The 23232-nt window shown below is 50.2% G+C and overlaps 1 protein-coding gene across 1 annotated transcript in view; it reads left to right on the top strand.

Moving 5' to 3' along the window:
* The window catches only part of HNF1B (HNF1 homeobox B), a 62033-nt gene that overhangs the window by 6276 nt on the left and 32525 nt on the right, over nucleotides 1-23232 (top strand). Inside the window, exons 3-4 of the mRNA XM_068977120.1 lie at nucleotides 3633-3819; nucleotides 5865-6100. Coding sequence (XP_068833221.1) covers nucleotides 3633-3819; nucleotides 5865-6100 — 423 coding nt within the window. The remainder of the gene's footprint in view (nucleotides 1-3632; nucleotides 3820-5864; nucleotides 6101-23232) is intronic.

Raw genomic sequence — 23232 nt, 5'->3', positions numbered from 1 at the left:
CTTATATTGCAGTGATTTGCCCTTTTGCTTGTAGCATTAGATAAGTTGGAGCTTCCCTGGTGGTTAGATAGGTAGGTTATAAGAAGCACAGTGAGAGCTCTTTGCTACTGAGAGGAAGAGGCCCCTTTTACACTCTGGGGTGATCCACCATCCATGGTGACTATGTCTTTAAGAATTTGTGTGTCTGACATGAAGCAACTCTCTGTAATTCCTGTAAAGCCCAAGAAAAAATTTCAGGAGCTGTAGTCTCCAAAGGCCAGGGAACCCTTGGGATGCGCTTTGACTCCAATCCAAGCCTCAGGCATCACCTCCCATTTGAGTTGCCTCTCTGTGTTCTCTGAGATTTCCCTCAGAAAGATGGAGGCAGGAAAGATCAACCAAAAACTTCTACAAGGTAGAAGTCCCAGAAAGGTTCTCAAGATGCTTGAGAATGACATTTTGCAAAAATGTATGACCATCTCTGCAAAGGATTTTTCAATTATTGTTATTATTGTTTTAAAGTCCCATGAAACAGAAAGCTTAAGAAGCATCCCTTCATTCTGTAAATATTATATGGGCATCTATGAGGTGCCAAGTACTTGCTGGGCTGTGAGATACACAGGTTCTTTTCTCCAGGGACTTACAACCTAGTGAGGAAGATGAGATGTTTGAATAAATGACAGCTTTCTAAGAGCTGTTATAAAAGTGTACACAAGGGACAGCCAGAGGAATTGCTAAATTGCCTAGAGACATCATGGAGGGCTTCCTGGAGGAGGTGTCATTTGAACCAATTCTTGAAGGTTAAATACAAGATATACTAGCCCTGGATAAAAAATAGGAAGAGAGATGAATAAAAGAAGGAGACAAGTGGACAAGTAACAAGTGGCAAGTAGTAAGAGAGAATCGGGAGAATAAAAAAGACATGATAACAAATATTAATAAGAAGCTAAAAGTAATAAATGGTAATATTCATGAGCCTATCTTCACAGATAGAATCTCCTTGTCCAGACTGGCTCTTGAGCCTATAAAGAGGTTACTGATGCCATCTTCTCCAAGTTAATTTTTATGGGCAACAAACATTTTCTGTGCACCACCCCCTGTCCTCCTGCCATTAATCTGGAAAGAAGCAGGGGAGAGTTGGTGGTGGGTGGAGAATGTGTGGGAGTCTGGTTCTTCAAAAAGGGCGGCCAACAGCCAGAGGCAGCCCCTACTCTGTGGGCAGCTGCGAGTGTGTCTCACACCCACCACAGGCAGAACTTCAGGAGTAGGTTCTCTTACCTCCATCCAAGGCCAGTTGGAAGGTTTTCTGGGTGTGTGCTTTGGGTTTGTTTTTAGTGAGAGGTGATGTATATGGGGCATCACCATCAAGGGTTGTGACTTCAGTGTCTACAGGCTAGGTTCACATCCTGGCTCCTGCCCCTGCCTCTAATTGGTCTGAACCTCAAATTTCTTCATCTGTAAAATGGAGATAACAATTCTTCCTAAGAGAGGTGTGAGAGTTAGTTGAAGGGATATATTTGGAGGACTTTGTATAATAACCTCACTGTAGAAATGGTTCATTACATGTTCACTGTGATGACAGGTTATCTCTTCACATCAAATGAGGAACCTTGTATTGATCCTGGGTCCTTGCGATTATCCGTAGTGGCTTGGGCTGTTATGCATGACAACTCCACAGGACCACAGGGAGGAGAGGAGACACTGAGACAGACATCCACTGAGCAGGGGGCTTCCTTCTCTCCCTCTGATTGTCCCAAACTCCCTGCACTTAGATGGCTGCCGTGAAGACCAAATAATACGGGAATTGTAAAAGCGCTTTGAAAAGTAGAACTTCCCTGGGAATTTGGATGATTGTCATTGTCATCACCATCATCCTGACCAGGGGCGTATGTTCTAAAAGACTCTTTAGGGCCCTTAAGTCCTCACCAGGCCCATTCCACAGGCAGAGAAACTAAGGGACCAGGAATTGCATAACTTGCCTGGGACCCTCATTATCCCATGGAGTCGGTGACTTCCTGCTAGTAGATATGGCAGAGATACTCTCAGGTATCTAAAGGAATTATTGGGAAACAGTGAAAACAGCCCAAAGTGGCCTGAGAATCTTCCAAAGTGGATGGGGCTCCAATCAAAGGTTCCAGTGGCATGCTCTGTCTGTCTACCAAGGACACAGCTCATTAACTCAGCTGATCAACAACTAGTTAAATGCAGGCCAGCACTACTTGTATCGAGGGTCTAGGCTTTTTAGGGACCCACCACTACTTGATGGGCCAAAATGGAAACGGATCTTTAGATCTTGGCAAGTTCCCTATTGCTAGAGGTAGGTAGGTGGAAGGCCGCACGGTAGGGTGTTATGCACAGGATTCAAGCTGTGGCCTGACTTTGGACCTTGAGAGTTTTCTGAGACATGCAGGGATGACTCCAGGAACCGAGAAAGAAAAACATCAAGGTCCAGAACATGGGGACCAGGAGTTAGGAAATGAATCTGTTATGGGTCCTTGCTCAGCAGGGTGCTTGGCCTCTCTGCTTATTCATCTGTAAAACGGAGTTGATACCATGATGAGCTCTGCTTCATGCAGATGTAAGGAAGAAAACAAGGAGGCTGCCTCTTCCATGAGTGAATATCAAATCTCATTGCAGCCACAGAGGCTAGGGGACCACCACTGAGTGATTTGTCATCTTTCATTCATTCAATCAAAATATATTGAGGGTCATGATATGCCTGGGTCCTGGGAACTGGACTGTCAGGGGGCTCCATACCATCTATATTTACTTGTCTCCAATTTCTTGAAACACCATTCTTAAGAAAGTCCTGTGTTTGCCATCTCTTGCACTTCCCATCTTTCAAATGTGTGGGCAGGTGTGTAAGACCTTTCCCTGTTGGGCTGCTCCCCTCATAAATGGAACCCTGTACACACACACACACACACACACACACACACACACACACACACACACTCCCCTTTGCCTTTGAGATGATGAGCTCTAAAGAGCTGCTGCTTATTTTTCCAATACAAAGGTTCAGTTATATTTATTTCAAAGCAGTAGTCAAAAGGTTTGCGGTTTGGGGTTTTTCAAAGAGCATAACATAATGTGGATCCCTAGGATCTATGAGTGGAGAGAGCTATTTTCAGCCTCTGAACATTTTGTCTAAGTGCAAACTGTACCTTTTAACATTTTTCCCTCTAGACCTGAGACTTGGTGGAACTCATCTCCTTGACATCAAAACACAAGACTTCAGGATTCAGAGTGTTGCTTCATGTCTGAGAGCCAGTGAGCCAATGAAATAATAATAATAATAAATTTTCCTGAGAACAATGGTCAGCCACGTTTGAGCTCCTCCAAAGAAAGGAAAGGGGTTGGTTTTGGTGGAGCCAACAGAAATGGGCAGTGAGGGCCCTGGGGTGAGCCTGCCCCCACCTCAGTATTCCCACCTATAGTTAACAGCAGACCCCAAAGCTCAGGGGAGAGACATAAAGGTATTTTTGTCCATTGATCTGTCTGTCTGTCTGTCTGTCTGTCTGATCTGCTGAGTGAAGGCTACAGACCCTATCAAATCTACTCCTTTCTCTTTTCAGAATTCAACCAAACAGTCCAGAGTTCTGGAAATTTGACAGACAAAAGCAGTCAGGATCAGCTGCTGTTTCTCTTTCCAGAGTTCAGTCAACAGAGCCAGGGGCCTGGGCAGTCCGATGACGCCTGCTCTGAGCCCACCAACAAGAAGATGCGTCGCAACCGGTTCAAATGGGGGCCCGCGTCCCAGCAAATCTTGTACCAGGCCTACGACCGGCAAAAGAATCCCAGCAAGGAAGAGAGGGAGGCCTTAGTGGAGGAGTGCAACAGGTAACGCCACCAGAAGCTCCCCCAGAGCAGGCAGGCGAGCACAGGGACCTGAGCTCCATCCCCTCGGTCCTGGAATGTTGAGACGCTAGTGGTGCTGTGCTGAGTCACTCAGTCGTGTCCGACTCTTTGCCACCCCATGGACTGAGCCCGCCAGGCTCCTCTGTCCATGGGGATTCTCCAGGCAAGAATATTGGAGTGGGTTGCCATACCCTCCTCCAGAGGATCTTCCCCACCCAGGGATTGAACCCAGGTTTCCCACATTGCAGGCAGATTCATTACCGTCTGAGCCACCAGGGACGCCCACTTACCATCTAAATGTGGCCAAATCAGGCTTTCCCAAAGTGTGTCCTGCAGAACCCTCATTTCAAGTCATTAATAAATCAGTCTGAGAATCATCATCTGTATACTTTCTCTTAGCAAGTCACAATGTGCATTCCCATATTAAAGGCTCTGAGAAGTCCTGCAGTCAAGAAACGCACTTCACTTTACTGAACTGATTGTTAACCAGGGGATGTCTTTCTGTGGCATAGCCCTATGAGCTGTTATCCCAGGGAATGATGGAGAATGATGGTCTAAAATATGCCAATGAAGGAGAGTCATGCATTTGATCCCCTACAGACCAAGGGAAAGCTATTCCTTAGCCACAGACTGTCTTCGGACTAGACCAAATGTTGGTTCAAAGGGAAACTTAGCAAGAGAGCAAGAATTGGGCAGAATTTCCTCCACTCTGCCCACACTGATTAGAGTTGGTTTTGTAGAGTTCATTTGTTTTTAATGACATGGCATTTTTTTTAGGCTTTTATTTTGTATTGGGGTATAGCCGATTAACAAATAACATTGTGATGGTTTCAGGTAAACAGTGAAGGGACTCAGCCATACATACATATGTGTATCCATTCTCCCCCAAACTCCCCTCCCACCCAGGCTGTCACATTTTAAAGAAAACTATTAGAAAATCCTCTAGATATCCTTTAGCTTCATTCCTGCCCCATCTTCTCTGATTCCAACCTTCACTTTTTAAAAACTCTGCCCTTTGCTTTGGCTAAGACCTATGGGTTCTCTCTGTCTCTGGGCTGGACCAGCTCTGGCAGGGAGCTGATGCAGCTGGGGAAGTCTGGCAGGCACATGGGGAGGTGAAACCATCTTCCCAGATGTGTCACAGAGTCCTCAGCTGTGCTCTGGCCCCCACTGATGAGAGGGAAGACCCCCAGTATCCAGTGGTGTCTAAGAATCTCCCTCACGCCTGGCCCTGGGATTTCCTCAGCGATGATGACTGGAGACCAGCTGTCTCTGCTGTGTCCTCATTCATACCTCACCCAGCCTGCCTTTTGGAAGGGATTCCTATTGTGTGGAATCTGGCTTTCATGGCACCCTTGCGGGGTGTCCAAACTCTGGAAGACCAGAAGTCATTTCAGAGTGCTATGGAGGGGCTCAGACTAGGCCAGCAAAGGAAATGGTCTTTAGTAGGACAGGAAAAAGAGTCACATATGGTGTCAGGAGGCTCACCTGGATCTTCCTCCTGAGATGTCTGCCCCTCACCTCCCTCTCTTGTTCAGAAGCCCCACCAAAGGCTAAGCCCCAGACTTCTGGGGCAGTGAGCCTGCTCAGAACCTGGGTTCTACCCTGCTCCAGCCATCCAGCCATCTCATCAGATTACTACCCAGGCTGGCCATTCCGCAGGCTTCCCATACTCTATCCTTGGCTGCTTCACACTGCGTGCCAGCACCCACCCCCCTCCATGAGAGTATGCATATGAGCTCAGTCACTCACTCGTGTCCAGCTCTTTGTGACCCCACGGACTGTATGTACCTCCCTAGGCTCCTCTGTCCGTGGGATTTCCCAGGCAGTGACTTGTCATTCCCTTCTCCCGGGGATCTTCCTGACCCAGAGATCGAACCTGAGTCTCCTATCGGACAGGCGGATTCTTTAACCACTGAGCCATCAGGGAAGCCCCCCCACTGTCATGTACCTGGGGCCAGTTGCCAGGGGGCCTCCCCCCACCCCGACCACCCTCCCTTACCGTCTCCCCTCTCTCCTGTTCTCAGGGCAGAATGTTTGCAGCGAGGCGTCTCCCCCTCCAAAGCCCACGGCCTGGGCTCCAACCTGGTCACTGAGGTCCGCGTCTACAACTGGTTCGCAAACCGCAGGAAGGAGGAGGCATTCCGGCAGAAGCTGGCCATGGACGCCTACAGCTCCAGCCAGACGCACGGCCTGAACACCCTGCTCTCCCACGGCTCCCCCCACCACCAACCCAGCACCTCCCCTCCAAACAAGCTGCCAGGTAAGCAGGGCCCAGCCCCACCGCTCGGCAGCCCGACCTTCCGGCTTCTCCCCAAGGGGTCTCATGGTGTCTCAGAAGAGGACATGCTTTGGAACGGTCCTAGGGCTGACTTCCTTCTGCTGCTGAAATGTTCTCATGAGAGCTGCATGCAGCCGTGGTCAGGTTTCCTCTGCATCTTTGCTCGGCCTCCAGGGAGCCCTGCTCCCCATTCTTCTCTAGGCTCTTTTCGTGTGTGTGTGTGTGTGTGTGTGTGTGTGTGTGTGTGTGTGTGTGTGTGTGTGTGTGTGTGTGTGTGTGTGTGTGTGTGTGTGGCTGCTGACTCAGCAGATCAGGGCCGCCACCGGATGAGATGGAGCAGCCTGTCTTGTCGGTGTCCTGGGTCCGCACCGCCGGCAGAGGGGTCGCCCGTTCATGTGCATCCCCAGGGCTCTCCAGCTGCAGCGGGAGGAGTCCAGGGGCCTCTGGGCAAGGACCCCTCTGCTTGGGGATGTCTGTGCACTGCCAGAGTTAGGGTAGGGTTGGTCACATGAAACCTTGGCAGTGATGAGTTGGTCAAAATCGGCTGAGTACCTACTGTGTGCTGTGTGTGCCAGGCCTTACCTGGCCTGGGTGAGGATGCCCCTGTTCTGGGGCGTGGGCTTGTCGGGACGGAATCCCACACCTTCCTTCCTGGTGGGAGAGCACCCCCATGTGCCGAGGGCCGCGTGGGTCCTTCCGGGAAAGCTGGCTTCTTCTTAGTGTGATGACTTTGCTGAGGTTGGTGTAGACAGAGCGTGGTACAGTGTACCTGCTCGGGGAGTGGTTTGCAGAAGGAGCCGAGCACCACTTCCAACTCCAGGGATGGTTCTAAACTGCTCCGTGCCCTCGCCGGCTGGTTGCCCTTCTGCTGGGAGAGGCCTGAGACCAGGGAGCTGACCTGAATGCCAGGGGCACTGGCTCAGAGTCCCCACCTGGACCATCTACAAGCATCCAATCCACACTGCACTCCCACCCCCCACACTGCAGGCATGACCTCCTCGGGGGTCTCTGTCCAGTGTGAAGCCTGGGCCAGGGAGGGGCGCTTTTCTGGGTGCTGTTGCCACTGAAGGGAAGGGTTCAGCCACATAGGAAGAAAGTTGGGGTCACTCCTGAGAGGCAGCGAAGCCTGCAGATGAACACTGGCCCGACGGCAAAGTAACGCAGCCCCTCTGCGGTGGTAATCCACAGAGCTGGAGCTGAGAGCTGCGGGGGGCGTGGCTGGGGCAAGGGGCGTTATTGAGAAGACAATGGCCATTGTGCTGGGACCTGTGATCTCCACACCAAAGTCAGGGAGCCTGCAAGCCAAACAAAGGCCCAGTGGCTTGCTGACAAGCTGGGGTTGTGGTGAGGTCACCACGGGGTCGTCGGCTTAGGCTTTCTGTATAGTGACAGGAGACCCAGAGAGGCGGGGCTGGAGGGGCCAGAGCAGGTACCAGGGCCTGGGCAGGGGGCCGGGAAACACCCCAAGACACCGCCGATCGATCGGTCTCAGAAGGCACGTCCCACTGGAAGTGGGTTCTCCGGAGTCCTTGGAAGTTGAGACCGTGTTATGTATCAGGGAATGTTAGAACTGGGAGGTACTTGGAAGAAGGAAATTGAGGCCCAGAAAAAGGTAGTAACTTTGCAGAGTTCCCCAAAGTGATGGTAGTGGAACAAGGTCAAGAACCCAGGGCGATAGAATCCCACCCTGTACCTTCCTACAGCACAGACACACGCTGAGTGCGGGCACCAAGCTAGTGATGAGTAAGACATGCGTGCGTCCCTGCCCCTGGGGGCTTCTGGGCTAGTTGGGAGGCTGGCGTGGAGAACTGCCGGGGATCAAGTTTATCTTCGAGAGTTTTGTGCCCCTTTGTAGGGAGGAGCTGCTATTTATGGAACGATAATTATGAGCCACTGTATATTTTTAGTGCCTACCTTTCTCTCTCCCTGAATTTTAACTCAGTTCATCACGATGGTCCACGCCCACTAGGGACTGATTCTCTGGACTTAGTTTTGAGTCCTGGTTCTAACCCTCATAACCTACAGCGTGGCCAGTTCATAGAACTTCTCTGAGTCTGGGTTTCCTGTCTGTGAAATGGAGATAGGGTACCTACCACCTGGGGTCCACGTGAGAATTCCATGAGAGACTGTGAGCATCGTCTTTCCCAGTAAACCATAACCATTCTTTGGTGTTGTTTAGTTGCTGTTGTGTCTGACTCTTTTGCGACCCCATGGACTGTAGCCCGCCAGGCTCCTCTGTTCATGGGATTTTCCAGGCAAGAATACTGGAGTGGGTTGCCATTTCCTTCTCCAGGGCATCTTCCCAACCCAGGGATCGAACCCACATCTCCTGCATTGGCAGGAGGATTCTTTATCACTGAACCACCAGGAAAGCCCAAACCATAATGACTGTCACTGTTATCATTACCGGACTTCCCTGGTGGCTCAGACGGTAAAGCGCCTGTCTACAATGCGGGAGACACGGGTTCAAGCCCTGGGTTGGGAAGATCCTCTGGAGAAGGAAATGGCAATCCACTCCAGCACTATTGCCTGGAAAAACCTCATGGACAGAGGAGCCTGGTAGGCTACAGTCTATGGGGTCGCAAAGAGTCAGATACGACTGAGTGACTTCACTTTCACTTTCACTTTATCGTTATCACAGAAAGCTAAACAAGTGGTCATGGCAAGAGTCAGTTCAGTTCAGTTCAGTCGCTCAGTCGTGTCCAACTCTGTGACCCCACAGACTGTAGCACACCAGGCTTCCCTGTCCATCACCAACTCACAGAGCTTGCTCAAACTCATGTCCATCAAGTCAGTGATGCCATCCAACCATCTCATCCTCTGTCATCCCCTTCTCCTCCTGCCTTCAATCTTTCCCAGCATCAGGGTCTTTTCCAATGAGTCAATTCTTCGCATCAGGTAGCCAAGGTATTGGAGTTTCAGCTTCAGCATCAGTCCTTCCAATGAATATTCAGGACTGATTTCCTTTAGGATGGACTGATTGGATCTCTTTGCAGTCCAAGGACTCTCAAGGCGCTCGGCTCTCTTCTTTAGAATTGATGTTCAGCTTTCTTTGTAGTCCAACTCTCACACCCATACATGACTACTGGAAAAACCATAGCTTTGAGTATAGGACCTTTGTCGGCAAAATAATGTCTCTGGTTTTTAATATGCTGTCTAGGTTGGTCGTAGCTTTTCTGCCAAGGAGCAAGCCTCTTTTGTGACAGACAGCAGGAATCTATTTCCTTTTCCATTTCACACATTGGGGCCTTATTGATAAGAGACAGTGACATGTTCTGGCCCTGAGGCTGGGGTGCAGGATGCTACACCCCAGGAGGTGTCCCCGTCATCAGCTCCCAGGGTGGGCAGCACATGGGCTGTGACCGTCTCCTGGGAAGTGTGCCTGGGGCCACCCAGATGTCAGGCTGAAGCCCAGCGCTCAGGGAAGGTTTGGTCTGCACTTCTCAGGATATACTTACTTCCCGTCATGGTCCCTGCAACCAAGGTATGGTCTCTAACCAAGCCCCAAACATACCTGGATGCAGAAAAGAGCTCTACAGTGGCCAAGGAGAAGCGAACATCCAGACTGCAGACTCCCAACTTCTAGGGCTGAGCTGGGGAGACAAAGTCCCCATCCCCAAGCCCCCACCTTCCCCCCTCTTTCCCCTCCAAACCCCAATTCCCGAGCCAGGAGGACAGGAGGCGCCTCGAGACGCATCTTCCCTTGACCCTTCTCCCTGGGGAGGAGAGCATCTCTTCTGTACCTGAGCCCCCGCCCTCGGGGCCACGCTGACAGCGCTGTGGCCCCACTTGCCCACGGTGACCACAGTGTGACCCTGGCCCTGGAATGTCCGGCACAATAGGGGTGGCAGGAGGAGCCCTTTCCCTCTGTCAGCGGCCGATTGGTTACAAGGTGCCCTGCAAGCACACGGTCAGCAGAATCAGCTGTTTTCAGCGTCGCCCCTCCCGGCTTTACAATCACGCGCCAGCATGCAGCCCAGCGTTGTCATGGCTTTGTCTCCCTCATGCATGCTTAATTGACAATTAAGTTGGGGCTTTGAGCAAGCCTGGCTGCCGCTGATGGGCCTTCATCTTTCCAGGGAGCGTCACAGGGGCACCCTTTGTTTGCTCTGCTTGGGGGCCTGGAGTTACTGTAGCCGGCTGCCAGCAGCCATTTATCTTCAGCCGGGAAGGCCTTTATCTGCAGCCCCCCATCCCAGCTCTCGCCAGCAGGAGCTGTCCCCGGTTATAGGCCCTGTGACAGCCCATTCTGAGGCCATTGAGCAGGCCCGGAGTGATGGCCCCGAACTCCATTCTGGAGCAGAATCAAGGGAAAGGCCCCCCAAAGGTCAGAGAGCAGGGCTGTGGCGAGGAAGCGGACTGGTTGGAGACTGGTGCCTGTATTGATCCGCCCGAGGAGGAGGAGGAAGTTGGCGTGGGATGGAAGCTGGGCCAGCCTTGGCTCAAGCCCTGGGGCTCGGCTACATCATCTCTGGTGGCCTTGCATACTGTCCCCTCTGCTCCTGACTGTGGCAAACTCACCCAGCTCCCTCCAGCAAGGTCTCCTGACCTCCTTGCAAGAGCAAGGGAGGGGCAGAGGTCTCCATCAGCCTTCACTCACCCAACACCTGATCTCCTGTATCACCTTTCAAGGAGGTAGAGGCTCATTCTCCTGGAAATAAAGGGAGTCCCAGAGGCGAGAAGAAGCCTCGCAGGATAGATGCCCTGAGCCCCAAAGCCTCTTTACCCAAGAGGAGATGTGTCTTTCTTTTGTGTTGTTGTTTCATTATCATTTTGCATCTTTATTTTTGGCTGTGCTGGGTCTTTGTTGCTGTGTGGGTTTTCTCTGATTAAGGCAAGCAGGAGCTACTCTCTAGTTGTGGTGCAAGGGCATCTCTGGATGCACAGGCTTGAGTAGTTGTGACTCCCAGGCTTCAGAGCACAGGCTCAATCGTTCCCTGGTGGATCAGTGGTAAAGAAGCCACCTGCCAACGTAGGAGACACGGGTTCGATCCCTGATCTGGGAAGATCCCACATGCTGTGGGGCAACTAAGCCGGTGGGCCACTACTATTATAGAGACGTGTATTTCTGTGTCTCCTTGCTCCCCCCTCCCTGCAAATGCCATTCCTCCCTCTCCTAGCCCAGGGGCTGTCCTTGTCCCACTCCCCACCCCACCATGGTCAGATCAGAGCTGGAGAACCAGAGAATCCTGCCTCCTGCCTGCCCTCATCCCCTGTCACATCTCCTTCTAACTTGCCTGCAGAAATCTAACCCTGGGCCTTAGACTAACCAGACCCTGGGTCAGGACATCCGTGTGGTCACTCTGACTTTCCCTGACAGTGGAATCTACAGAATCCAAGGAAATCTCAAAAGTGCCCAGTGGCAGGGTTGTGAGTAACTTTGAATAATCACCTAATGCTGATTGAGCCCTTCCTGGATACCAGCCCCTGGACTGATATTTACATCATCTTATTTAATCCTCACAACTTCACAGGTTAGACACTGTCCTTACCCTATTTTATAATCAAAGAAGGTGAGGTGTTTGGAATGCAAGTATTTTGTCTAACTTCCCCAGTGGCTCAATGATAAAGAATCTGCCTGCAGTTCAGGAGACGTAGGAGACGCAGGTTCAATCCCTGGATGGGGAAAAATCTCCTGAAAGATGAAACGGTAACCCACTCCAGTATTCTTGCCTGGAGAATCCCGTGGACAGAGGAGCCTGACGGACTAAAGTCCATGGGATCACAAAGAGTGGAACACGACTGAGTGACTGAGCTTGCATGCGCATAGAGTTCATAAGCAGCAGAGACTGGTTTTGAACGGATACCCCCGACTTTCTCTTTGCGTTACGCAGATGCTAAACACTTTCAAGCATGGAAATCAACACACACGGGATCCTCCCACAGTTCCTTCTTCTCCCACATTCTTACTATTCCTCTTTGAATGACAAAGGGGCTTTAAGGGTGGGGTCTCCCAGTCTGGCTATTTTGCAGCTTCCCCGCCTTATCCCACCCCCACCCCTGCAACGGTTGCCTCTGACCAAGGTGGATTCTGTGCCTTGCCCAGGGGAGAAATCAAAGCCCCCTCTTCTACCACCCCATCCCCATCTGGGTGGGGATTTGAACTGCCCTTGCAGTCGGCACTGTCTGGGGCACTAAATGCCTTAACAACTTAATGGGGCTTTGGAGACAGTGCAAGCACCTCGGCTCACCTCTGGAGTCCCGCCCACTCCCTGGGCAGCAGACAAGCTGAGGGGGTTTATGAGGGCAGTTGTAAAAATATTCATCTCCGCAGCAGCAAACCTCCCCATAGTAAAGAAGCCCCATTGTCCCGCAGTAGAAGCTTCTTTTCGTTCAGAAGAGAAGTAAACCCTGCCTTGAGTCATCTGCTATTTTAGAAAACATGTTTATAGAGATGTGGAGTTCCGGGGTGGCAGGGCTCCAGTGTTCTCCTTGTAGGGACTTTATCTGACTGCCATTTTATCTGTTGAATTCAAAGGTCATTTTATCTTGCGGGTACCACCCCATCGGCTGCCACTAGATTGGGGAAGACAATCAGGATATTAATGAGATTAAGAGGCCCAGCCTTCAGAGCATTCTGCTGGCAGCCTCCCCCTGATAGCGGGCCAGCCCTGGTCTGCATACAAAGAAGCCCAGCTGCCCTGACCAGTGGGGCTCCAGCCTCGTCACAAAGGGGCCGAGCAGACACTGGAGTCCTATCTCTGAAGCAGCCCTACCTGCCTGCCTAATCCCCTTGAAGGACCCTTAGGAATTCAAGGGCTCCTTGCTGCCTCCCGTGGGGTCCTAAGGTGGAAGGAAGCTGCCTGCAAGCACATTGCCCCCGCCTGCAGGTTATGGGAGAAGTGTCCTTGGAGTCTGTTTGTTAAAGGTTTGATGGAAACTGACAAGAACTGGGAGAGAATTAACCACCAAGGGTGCAGAAAGAGAGAGGCAGGGAGCTGTGCCAGGTTTGAATCTAACTGCTTGCCTGGAAAATCCCATGGACGGAGGAGCCTGGTGGGCTGCAGTCCACGGGGTCGCACAGAGTCGGACACGACTGAAGCGACTTAGCAGCAGCAGCAGCAGCAGCTTCATAGGAAACCACAATATCAAACAGGAATGGGGAGGGGAAAAAAGTATATATAAGCAGATATACATATACACCATAATGTATGTACGTATATTTAAAATCTAGCCGCAAAATAAAATCAAACACATTCAATCCTGGTTATCATCCTAGCTGTTCATAAGAACTCTGCTACAGAACTTCCCTGGTGGTCCAGTGGTTAAGAGTCTGCCTGTCAATACAGGGGACACAGCTTCGATCCCTGGTCAGGGGAGATCCCACATGCTTCAGAGCAACTAAGCCCGTGCACCCCAACTACTGAGCCCACATACTGCAACTACTGAAGCCCGCGTACCTAGAGCCCGCGTACCTAGAGCCCGCGTACCTAGAACCTGCATACCACGACTAGAGAAGCCACCGTGACCAGAAGCCCAGGTAGCACAGCTAGAGAGGAGCCCCACTCGCTGCAGCCAGAGAAGGCCCACCTGTAGCAGCGAAGACCCAGCGCAGCCCCTGAAAAAGCAACTCTAGTGTTGAGCTTGGCAAACTTTCTTTAAAGAGCCAGATGGTGACTGTTTTAGGCTTTCCAGGCCATACTGTCTCGGTCACAGCGGCTCAGCTCAGCCTTTGGAGAGCAAAAACAACCAGGGACCAGGTGTGAACAAATGCACATGGCTGTGGTGGGGATTAACATGTTAATTTCCTATGATTTTTGTGTATCACAGAATACTCCTTTTTTTCTTTTTAAAAACCACTTAAGGATATAAAAACCATTCGGAGCTCATAGTTCACACAAAAACAGGCTGCTGTTTGCCGACCTATGTTCTAGGACAATGGTTCCTAAATCTCACCGCACCTTAGAGTCAGCTGGAGGACTTCTAAAAACCCCAGTGCCTGGCTGTGCCATAGATGCCTGACTATCAACAACACTGACATTTAATACATGCTAAAGATACTCCAGGCTACGGTTTTTCCAGTAGTTATGTACAGATATGAGAGTTGGGCAGTAAAGAAAGCTGAGTGCAGAAGAATTGATGCCTTTGGACTGTGGTGCTAGAGAAGACTCTTGACAGTCCCTTGGACTGCAAGGAGATCCAACCAGTCAATCCTAAAGGAAATCAATCCTGAATATTCATTGGAAGGACTGATGTTGAAGCTGAAACTCCAATACTTTGGCCACCTGATGCTAAAAACGGACTCATTGGAAAAGACCCTAATGCTGGGAAAGATTGAAGGCAGAGGATGAGATGGTTTTGAATAGCATCATTGACTCAATGGACATGAGTTTGAGCAGATTCTAGGAGATAGTGAAGGACAGGGAAGCCTGGTGTGCTACCGTTCATGGGGTCTCAGAGTCGAACAGGACTGAGTGACTGAACAACAACAAAAAAGATACTCTAGGGAGATGCTGCTATAAATTTAGTGGGCATAGCAACAGAATCATGAGCTATGGAGGCCAACCCGGATTCCAACCTCAACTTGGCCACTCATCAGCTGTGTGACCCTGGACAAGTATCTGGGATCTCTAAGTCTCAGTTTCTCAATGTGTAAAATGGGGGCATCCACTCACGCAGATGGTGACTGCAGCCATGAAGTTAAAAGACACTTACTCTTTGGAAGGAAAGCTATGACCAACCTAGATAGCATATTCAAAAGCAGAGACATTACTTTGCCAACAAAGGTCCATCTAGTCAAGGCTATGGTTTTTCCAGTGGTCATGTATGGATGTGAGAGTTGGACTGTGAAGAAAGCAGAGCACCGAAGAATTGATGCTCTTGAAGTGTGGTGTTGAAGACTCTTGGGAGTCCCTTGGACTGCAAGGAGATCCAACCGGTCCATTCTGAAGGAGATCAGTCTGGGTGTTCTTTGGAAGGAATGATGCTAAAGCTGAAACTCCAGTACTTTGGCCACCTCATGCAAAGAGTTGACTCATTGGAAAAGACTCTGATGCTGGGAGGGATTGAGGGCAGGAGGAGAAGGGGACGACAGAGGAGGAGATGGCTGTATGACATCACCAACTCGGTGGACGTGAGTTTGAGTGAACTCTGGGAGTTGGTGATGGACAGGGAGGCCTGGCGTGCTGCGATTCATGGGGTCGCAAAGAGTCGGACACGACTGAGCGACTGAACTGAAGTGAACTGAACTCATGCAGATGCCAAAGGATTAAATGAGATAATATATGTAAAGCACCCAGGATGTAGCAGGCTCTCATAAATGGTACCTATTAGCAGTCCTTGCAGAGCTTAGTGGTTTGGGTTATTCCTCTTTCCTTCTGTTCCTCTTATCTTTTGATCTTGACTTTGAGACAATTTGTATAGCTCTACTAGATAATCATCTTGGTGTTTGCAGCAGACTCAGGCTGACTTCTTGGAGTAATTGGGTCTGAGGAAGGCTTCCTACTTCCAGGAAGGACTGCTCTGTGATAGCCATAGGGCATTTGCAGCACCATGGGCTTCTCCAATGACTCAGCAGTAAAGCATCTACCTGCCGTGCAGGAGACAGGGTTCGATCCCTGGGTCAGGAAGATTCCCTGGAGGAGAAAATGACAGACAACCCACTCCAGTATTCTTGCCTGGAAAATCCCATGGACAGAGGAGCCTGGTGGGTTACAGTCCATGGCGTCACAAAGAGTCGGATGTACATGACTGAGTGACTGAGAATACATCCATTGCCATAGGTTTCAGTGGTCTGATGCTAAACAGTGAGAGAAAGCTGGGAAGAACCACGGATGGCCATGGGGTACAGAGGGGTCATGACCGTGTGGCAAAAGGTCAGGTACATAAGATGACCCTGAATTTCCTCCACCTAATAAGGTATTCCTTTCCTTTAATGAAAGATGTGAGTACCCTTGCTTGTTGGTAATTAGCCCTGGAAACCTGCCATTTAGAAGGGGTGTGGTGCTTTCCTGGTGGAGGCCAAATCTTCATGACCTTTGTTCTTAGGAAGGAAGCTCCCCAAACTTCAGGCCAAAGAGCAGTAAGAAGGGGTTGGGTTGGATGCAGTTCCCGCAGTGAACGCCGGAAACCTCAGATACTCCTGAGGGCTGCGTTTCTAGAAGCGACGTTCCTCTACCTGAGCCATCTGCTTTAAGACACCTCCCTAGCACCCTCCGGTCTGGCTTCAGCAGCCCTGTCCAAACCACACCTGTGTGAGTTCAGCCATGGAGGAGCTTGACCAGCAAGGCTCAGTCTCTGCAGTGCTCTCGGGTAGTCGAGAGATTTCTCAGGATGGGTACACTTCGTGTCCCTGCCCAACTGGAGACACACTGTGCGCGTAGACGCTCTGTAGTGTTTAATGACTTTTCTAGGGGAAGCCCACATCCCCCAGGCGAGCTGGTCACAGGCAGGCCGTTGTCAGGACCGTGCTCAGAGGGGTGTGTCTGGGTAGCAAGGTGTAGCACCCCAAACAAGCTTGGGCTTGAATTGTGACTCAGTCACTCTCTAGCCATCTGACCTCGAATGTGTGACTTAGCCTCTCTGAGCCTTGGTTTCTTCATTTGTTAAACGGGGGTCATAATATATATCTCCTTCAGGCTATCATGTGAGGCTTAAACATGACAAAATGCATCCAGCACCCCCACACGGTGCTTGACCCGGAAGGAGTTATTGGGTTGACTCAGGTACCCTCAGGGCGTCAAGACAGAGGAAGAGCTTTGGTTTTCCCTGAGTTCTGGACAAGGCTGTGGTTTGCAGTTTCACCCTGGAAGAGTTTCCCTTTTCATGAACCCTGCTAGTCATTTGAGACATCAGGAAGAATGAAACTCAAGTATTGACAAGATCTGTGGTTCTCAGATCTGCTTCCCAGGCCACATCAAAGTCTGGGGAGCTTATTATTATAAAAGTACCTATGTCTGTGGGGCTTCCCAGATGGCTCAATGGTAAAGAATCTGCCTGCCAATGCAGGAGATGCAGGAGACATGGGTTCGATCCCTGGGTGAGCCCTGGAGGAGGAAAGCCATTTCATTTCCCAGCTTTCTTGCCTGGAAAATCCCATGAACGGAGGAGTCTGGTGGGCTGCAGGCCATGGGGTAGCAAAGAGTCGGACACAACTAAACAACTGAAAACACGCGCTGACCCCCATCAACTCCTTTTAGAGTCAGAATACGGAATAAGCAGACAGGCAGGGGAGGTTTCAACAACTCCCTAAGAGATGTGGATGGATAGTCAGGGCTGGACATCACAGGCTAGATGGGACAAGGCTGGAGTCTAAAGGGGGTGGAGGCAGTCCTGAAGGTCTCCTGTTGAAGTAGAAGAGGTGAGAGAGCTGGTCTGAGGGCCCTAGACTAGGATCCAGGAGCCCCGAGGCACTGAGGACCAGGGGTGACCTTGGGCCAGTCGTCTAACATCTCAGAGATTCTGGCTGAGGAGACCTTTCAGCTCTGACAGGTTATTATTTGGAGACTGGGGCTCCGGGGCTCTGCTGTTTGAAGCTGCAGAGGGAGTTTGGCCATTGTGATATTTTATTGTTAAGCTCATATCTGCCTCTCTCCCTCCTGGTCACCCTAGCTCCCTTTCTCCTTCCCCATTTCAGGAACTGTGTGCTTTCCACCTTTATTAGGGACCATTAGAGCTTTACAGCTCCAGCAGATTGGGTGGGGCCAGTCACAATAAACAGATTTATAATGGGTATAAACGAGACACCTATAACTGCTGAAAATTAACACTTTCAGGGCCTTTGAGTGGCAGCGTGCCTGCCCAGGCCTTCTGGCCCTGCCCGCTACCGGGGGCATCTTCGCAGTTGGCACCTGTTGGATCGGGCTGGCCGTGAGGCCCAGTGAGTCCTTGCTTAGCAAGGATGGAAAACCTCTGGACAGCATCTCCCATTTGTGAAACATCAGTTCACATGGTGGATACAAAATAGGAGCTTAATTTATCTCGGGATGTCTTAGGGATGGAAACAGAAATGAGCCTTTTCCTCCTTCTTTTTGAGACTCCTATTTCCAGGTGGAGAGTAGGGTTTGCATTCCTACCTGTCAAAGACAGAGAAACAAGCTGAATAAGTCTTACTCTCACCATGAAGAAGGTCGTCCCCCAAACCCGCTAAAACTCCAGCTCACCCAGGAGGGAGAGAGACAGATGCTGAGCTTAACATGCATGCCAAGTGAGAGAAACTTGGGCTGTGCTGACATCTAAGCCTGAGTTGGCGTTTTTTCACCACTGAGTTTCCAGCCCACAGCCCCATGCCTGTCACATAGTATACCTTCCATGTGTCTGTGGACTGACAGTATCTCTTCCAGAGAGCTTCCTATCCAAAAGCCTCATACATAAATGCCCTGCTTTATAAGTCTCTTATTCACTTTCAAGCTGAATGTGAAATTACTTTCATTCTATTCATAATGTATGTACATATTATTATATAAAGCATATTCTCCCCTTTCTAGAAACGATGTCATTCAGCTCCACCTCCATGAATACTGCTTAACTAAAGTATACAGTTCACCAAAAAAAATCACTCACTGGTAAACACTACCAGGAAGTTTTCAAAGAACAAGTCATTATTCTTTCTCCCTTAAGTTCTAATTTAGCTTCTCCTGGTTTGGGGTACTAGCTTGGATTACTAGTTCAGTTTAGTTCTACTAGATGACTTCCTTTTTCAAAAAATTTGTATTGGAGTATAGTCGATTTATAATGTGTTAGTTTCAGGCGTACAGCAAAGTGAATCAGTTATACATACATGAAAGAGTGAAAGTGAAAGTCGCTCAGTCGTGTCCAACTCTTTGCGACCCCATGGACTATAGAGTCCATGGAATTCTCCAGGCCAGAGTACTGGAGTGGGTAGCCTTTCCCTTCTCCAGGGGATCTTCCCGACCCAGGGATCACACTCAGGTCTCCCGCCTTGCAGGTGGATACATATCTATTCATTTTTGTAGATTCTTTTCCCATTTAGGCCATTCCAGAGTACTGAGCGGGGTTCCCTGTGCTACACGGTAGGTCTTCATTAGTTATCTGTTCTATATATAGTCGTGTGTGTTTGCCAGTCCCAGTCTCCTGGTTTATCCCTCCCTCCCACCCCTGGTGACTATAAGTTTGTTGTCTATATCTGTAACTCTATTTCTGGTTTGTAGGTAAGTTCATTTGTACTCTTTTTTTTTTTTTAAGATTCTACATATAAGTGATGTCATAGGATATGTGTCTTTCTCTGTCCGACGTACTTCACCCTAGGTTACTCCCCTTTATCATCTCTTACCAGCATCCCTTGGGGCAAGAAAAGAGCAAGAATCACTCTTCCTGAGTTTCTGTTGAGCTACTGAGGTCTAGAAAAGGGATGGGACTTACTGCCTACCAGTCACCTGGAGAGACAGTAAGGAAACCAGGTAGCTATCAGGTCTCGGGGTGCTCCCTAAGCACATTGCTGGTGCTCCCGGTCAGTGGGAGCCAGTGATCGTCCACGTTCCGTGGCCTCAGTGCCCAACACTTGCTGCTCCCTGGTCCAGCCTCCGCGAGCCTGCCGGGTGATCTGGGGCTGTCTGTCGCTGATGATGGTGATGATGATGACAGTGATGCTGGAGCTGCCCTCCACGGCAGCGAGAAAGAGGCTGGGGTCTGGCCGGGCAAGCGTCCCATAATGAGGCAATTCTGACACTTGCCAGGCCTCCAGGGATCTTCTTCTCGGGTATCACCTCCCAGTAGGGTCCTGCGTATGAATAGGTCGCAGTGGAAAACCTCTCTCTTCTAAGGCAGCTTTATTAGCCCTCCAGTCACAATACAGATCCTGTTTATGGGCCCTCACTTTTATGTGGACACCCAGTGGCTCAGCCTGCTGATGACTTTATGGCCCTCCCCATTCCCACTTCACCAGGAGCGTCACGATTCTCCCCGTCAGCCCAGCTGAGGGGGCCTTTGTTGCAGCCACATTACCCTGCCAGCAAAGGCAGCCTCTCAGAAAGGAAACCCCAGGAGCCAGACTGCAGCAGGCCTCTGTCTGCCCCCACAGCCTTTAGGCCTAACGATGTCCATCGTTAACCCTTCTTAGTTTTTCCTTAGACTCCTCTGGAGAAAAAGCCGTTTGAGTTACCCAGGTTGCCGTAGTAAATCCCCAGTAATTGATCCTCCTGACCCCCACATTAACCCAAGGGCCTAAAACTGCATTCTAACATGGCAAGACTAAATTTGGGGTTCCTGCCAGCAGCCTAACCCCTTTAGAAATGGTCAGCCCATGTTAACAGAGGTGCCTATTCCCACACTGTTAAAGGCCCCTTGTATATGCTTAGGCCTCAAGAGGTAGGGAAGGATGGGAAGGATGGGGGAGGGAGGGATAGTTAGGGAGGTCGGAACATGGACACACTGCTATATCTGAAATAGATAACCAGCAAGGACCTACTGTCTAGCACCAGGAGTACTGCTTAATGTTATGTGGCAGCCTGGATGGGATCGGGAGTCTAGGGGAGATGGATACAAGTATATGTATGACTGATTCCCTTCACTGTCCACCCAAGACTGTCACAGCCTTGTTAATCGGCCGTACTCCAATATAAAATAAAAAGTTTTTTTTAAAAAAAGGAAGTGGGGAATCGGTAGGCTCCCCACAGGCATCCCACTGGCTCTTTCCACTCTGGATAAAGCACTGTCTGGGGTCTCCAGTGGGAAAAGAAGCAGCTTCTGTGTCATACTTACTCCTCAGCACCCCCATTTCGCACCTTCCAATGTGAAGTTGCTGCTGCTGCTGCTGCTGCTAAGTCGCTTCAGTCGTGTCCGACTCTGTGCAACCCCATAGACAGCAGCCCACTAGGCTCCCCCGTCCCTGGGATTCTCCAGGCAAGAACACTGGAGTGGGTTGCCATTTCCTTCTCCAATGCATGCAAGTGAAAAGTGAAAGTGAAGTCGCTCAGTCGTGTCCGACTCCTAGCCACGCAGTGGACTGCAGCCCACCAGGCCCCTCCGTCCATGGGATTTTCCAGGCAAGAGTACTGGAGTGGGGTGCCATTGCCTTCTCTGGTGAAGTTGCTGAAATGCATCAATGCTCTCTCTTCATTTTGATTGTATTTTAATCTCTCTCTCTCCATCTCTCTCACTCCCCCTTCTTCCTCCTTAAAAATGCATGTGTCTCATCAACCTCAGAAAACTCAAGAGATTCAGAGGATCAGTGATACCGTTGTCGCTTCTCCACTGCTTGGTCAGGGTTGAAGGGCAGGTCATGCATTCATTCATCATGTCCTCTTATCGAGGGCAGAGCATAGTCTGTGCAAGGTTCTGAGGAAGGAGACTGTGGAGAAGCCATCAAGGTCCTGCCCTCATTGGACTTATGTTCCAGTGAGAGATGCAGCCAAGGAACAAGAAAAGAAACAAAGTCATTTCAGACTATTTGTGCATTATCATGGGAGGCTCAGTATGTGTGTGCATGCTAAGTCGCTTCAGCCTCGTCCGACTCTTTGCAACCCCATGGACTGTAGTCTGCCAGGCTTCTCTGTCCATGGGATTCTCCAGGCAAGAATACTGGAGTGGGTCGCCATGCCCTCCTCCAGGGGATCATCCTGCCCCGGGATCGAACCTGTGTCTCTTATGTCTCCTGCATTAGCAAGCAGGGTCTTTACCGCTAGCGCCACCTGGGAAGCCCTGAGGTTCAGTCTGGGGTCAATGTGTATCTGGGGTCCACGTGGGGCTTTCAGGAAAGAAGGAGAGAGGTCAGCTTTAGAATAGCTCTTCTTTGCTGGGAGACCCTAGCTAAGAGGTGGTAAAAATCACTTCTTCCTCTCTAAACCTTGGCTTTCCACTCTATCCAATGGGCATCTGGAACCCAATGAGAAGCAGACCGTGTAAAACACTTACAGGTGTGAGGACCTCTCAGCTTCTCGAGGGTTAGCCCAGGCTTCCACCTGTAATTGCATCTCCAGGCTGACGTGTTCCCTGCAAATCCTCTGGCGTTTGCCAGCAGAAACCCTCTCTCTGCTAAGGAACAGGCGTGCTGGCTGAGCTGGGCTTTGTGCGGAGGACAGGCGGAGTTCCTGGCGCCCTGTCCACCTCCCCACCTGGGCCATTTCTCAGGTGCATGCACATTTGCTTCTTTCCTTAGCCAAGATGCTTTTGATAGAAGCCTTTTTCTTTCCTTGGTTACATTTGCTTTGATTTTTATAAGAAAACCAGTTTGTGGGCTTCCCTGAAGTATCACTCAACTTTTACTCCTTGAGTTCAAGAATGTTTACCGTCCCCACAGGTCTGTCTGTGTTTCTCCTCTTTTGAATTGGACTCCTAACTAAGCCACCTCGGGGAGAAAGAGATCTGGAATTGAAGCCAGCCCCGTGTTTAAATTGCTTTCATCTTGCCTCAGATTTTTACTCCTAGGCTTTCAGATTTTTAATCTCCTCAGCCTTTGGCAAACATCCATCTATATCCTCGGAGAGAAGAAAATGTTAATAACTGGCGATGGTCCTGTGTGGACAGTGAGGAAACTGAGGCAGCAATGCCAGCCTCTTGGAAAGTTTTCATTTATTGAGTTCTCAATTTCAAGCCGGGTGAATTGTTCACATTCTTTCATCCCCAAATGAGTGTCTTAGAAGTTCACCAGTCTGAATAATTTGTGTCTCTGCCTCTCTCCTCAAGAAAGGGAACTCCTCGGGACTTCCCTGGTGGTCCAGGGGCTAAGGCTGAGGTCCCAATGCAGCGGACCGGGGTTTGATCCCTGGCCAGGGGACCAGATCCCACATGCCACTACTGAGTTCACTTGCCTCAAATCAAGATCCCGCAGGCGGCAACTAAAAATTAAAAAGTGACTCCTCTTTAGGAAAAGGAGGAGAGGATTTATAAGGATGCAGTACTGGACCCATCAAGACTGCCTTAATTCCTTTCTGTCGCAGCCACCACCCCCGCCAACCCAGTGTGTTTTGACTTCACAAGGAAGACAGCTCTGTCTGCTTATAATTGATGGACGTGGTTGTTTCCTTTTTGGAAGCTCTTTCTCCTCTGCACTCTTGCTCCAGCCTGATTTTTCGATTCCCATATCCAGACCCGACAGGGCCGGGCTGCGCTCTGCGTGAGGTTAGGAACACAGGGGAAGAATGTGTGTGACAGGGCCCTGGTCGGTTGAGTAATGTTTACTCTGTTGGTGGCTGGGACGAGCCCTTGAGCTGGCAGAG

The sequence above is a fragment of the Capricornis sumatraensis genome, chromosome 8, assembly GCF_032405125.1.
Source record: "Capricornis sumatraensis isolate serow.1 chromosome 8, serow.2, whole genome shotgun sequence".
Taxonomy (NCBI): domain Eukaryota; kingdom Metazoa; phylum Chordata; class Mammalia; order Artiodactyla; family Bovidae; genus Capricornis; species Capricornis sumatraensis.
This window is presented reverse-complemented; position numbering and strand designations above follow the sequence as displayed.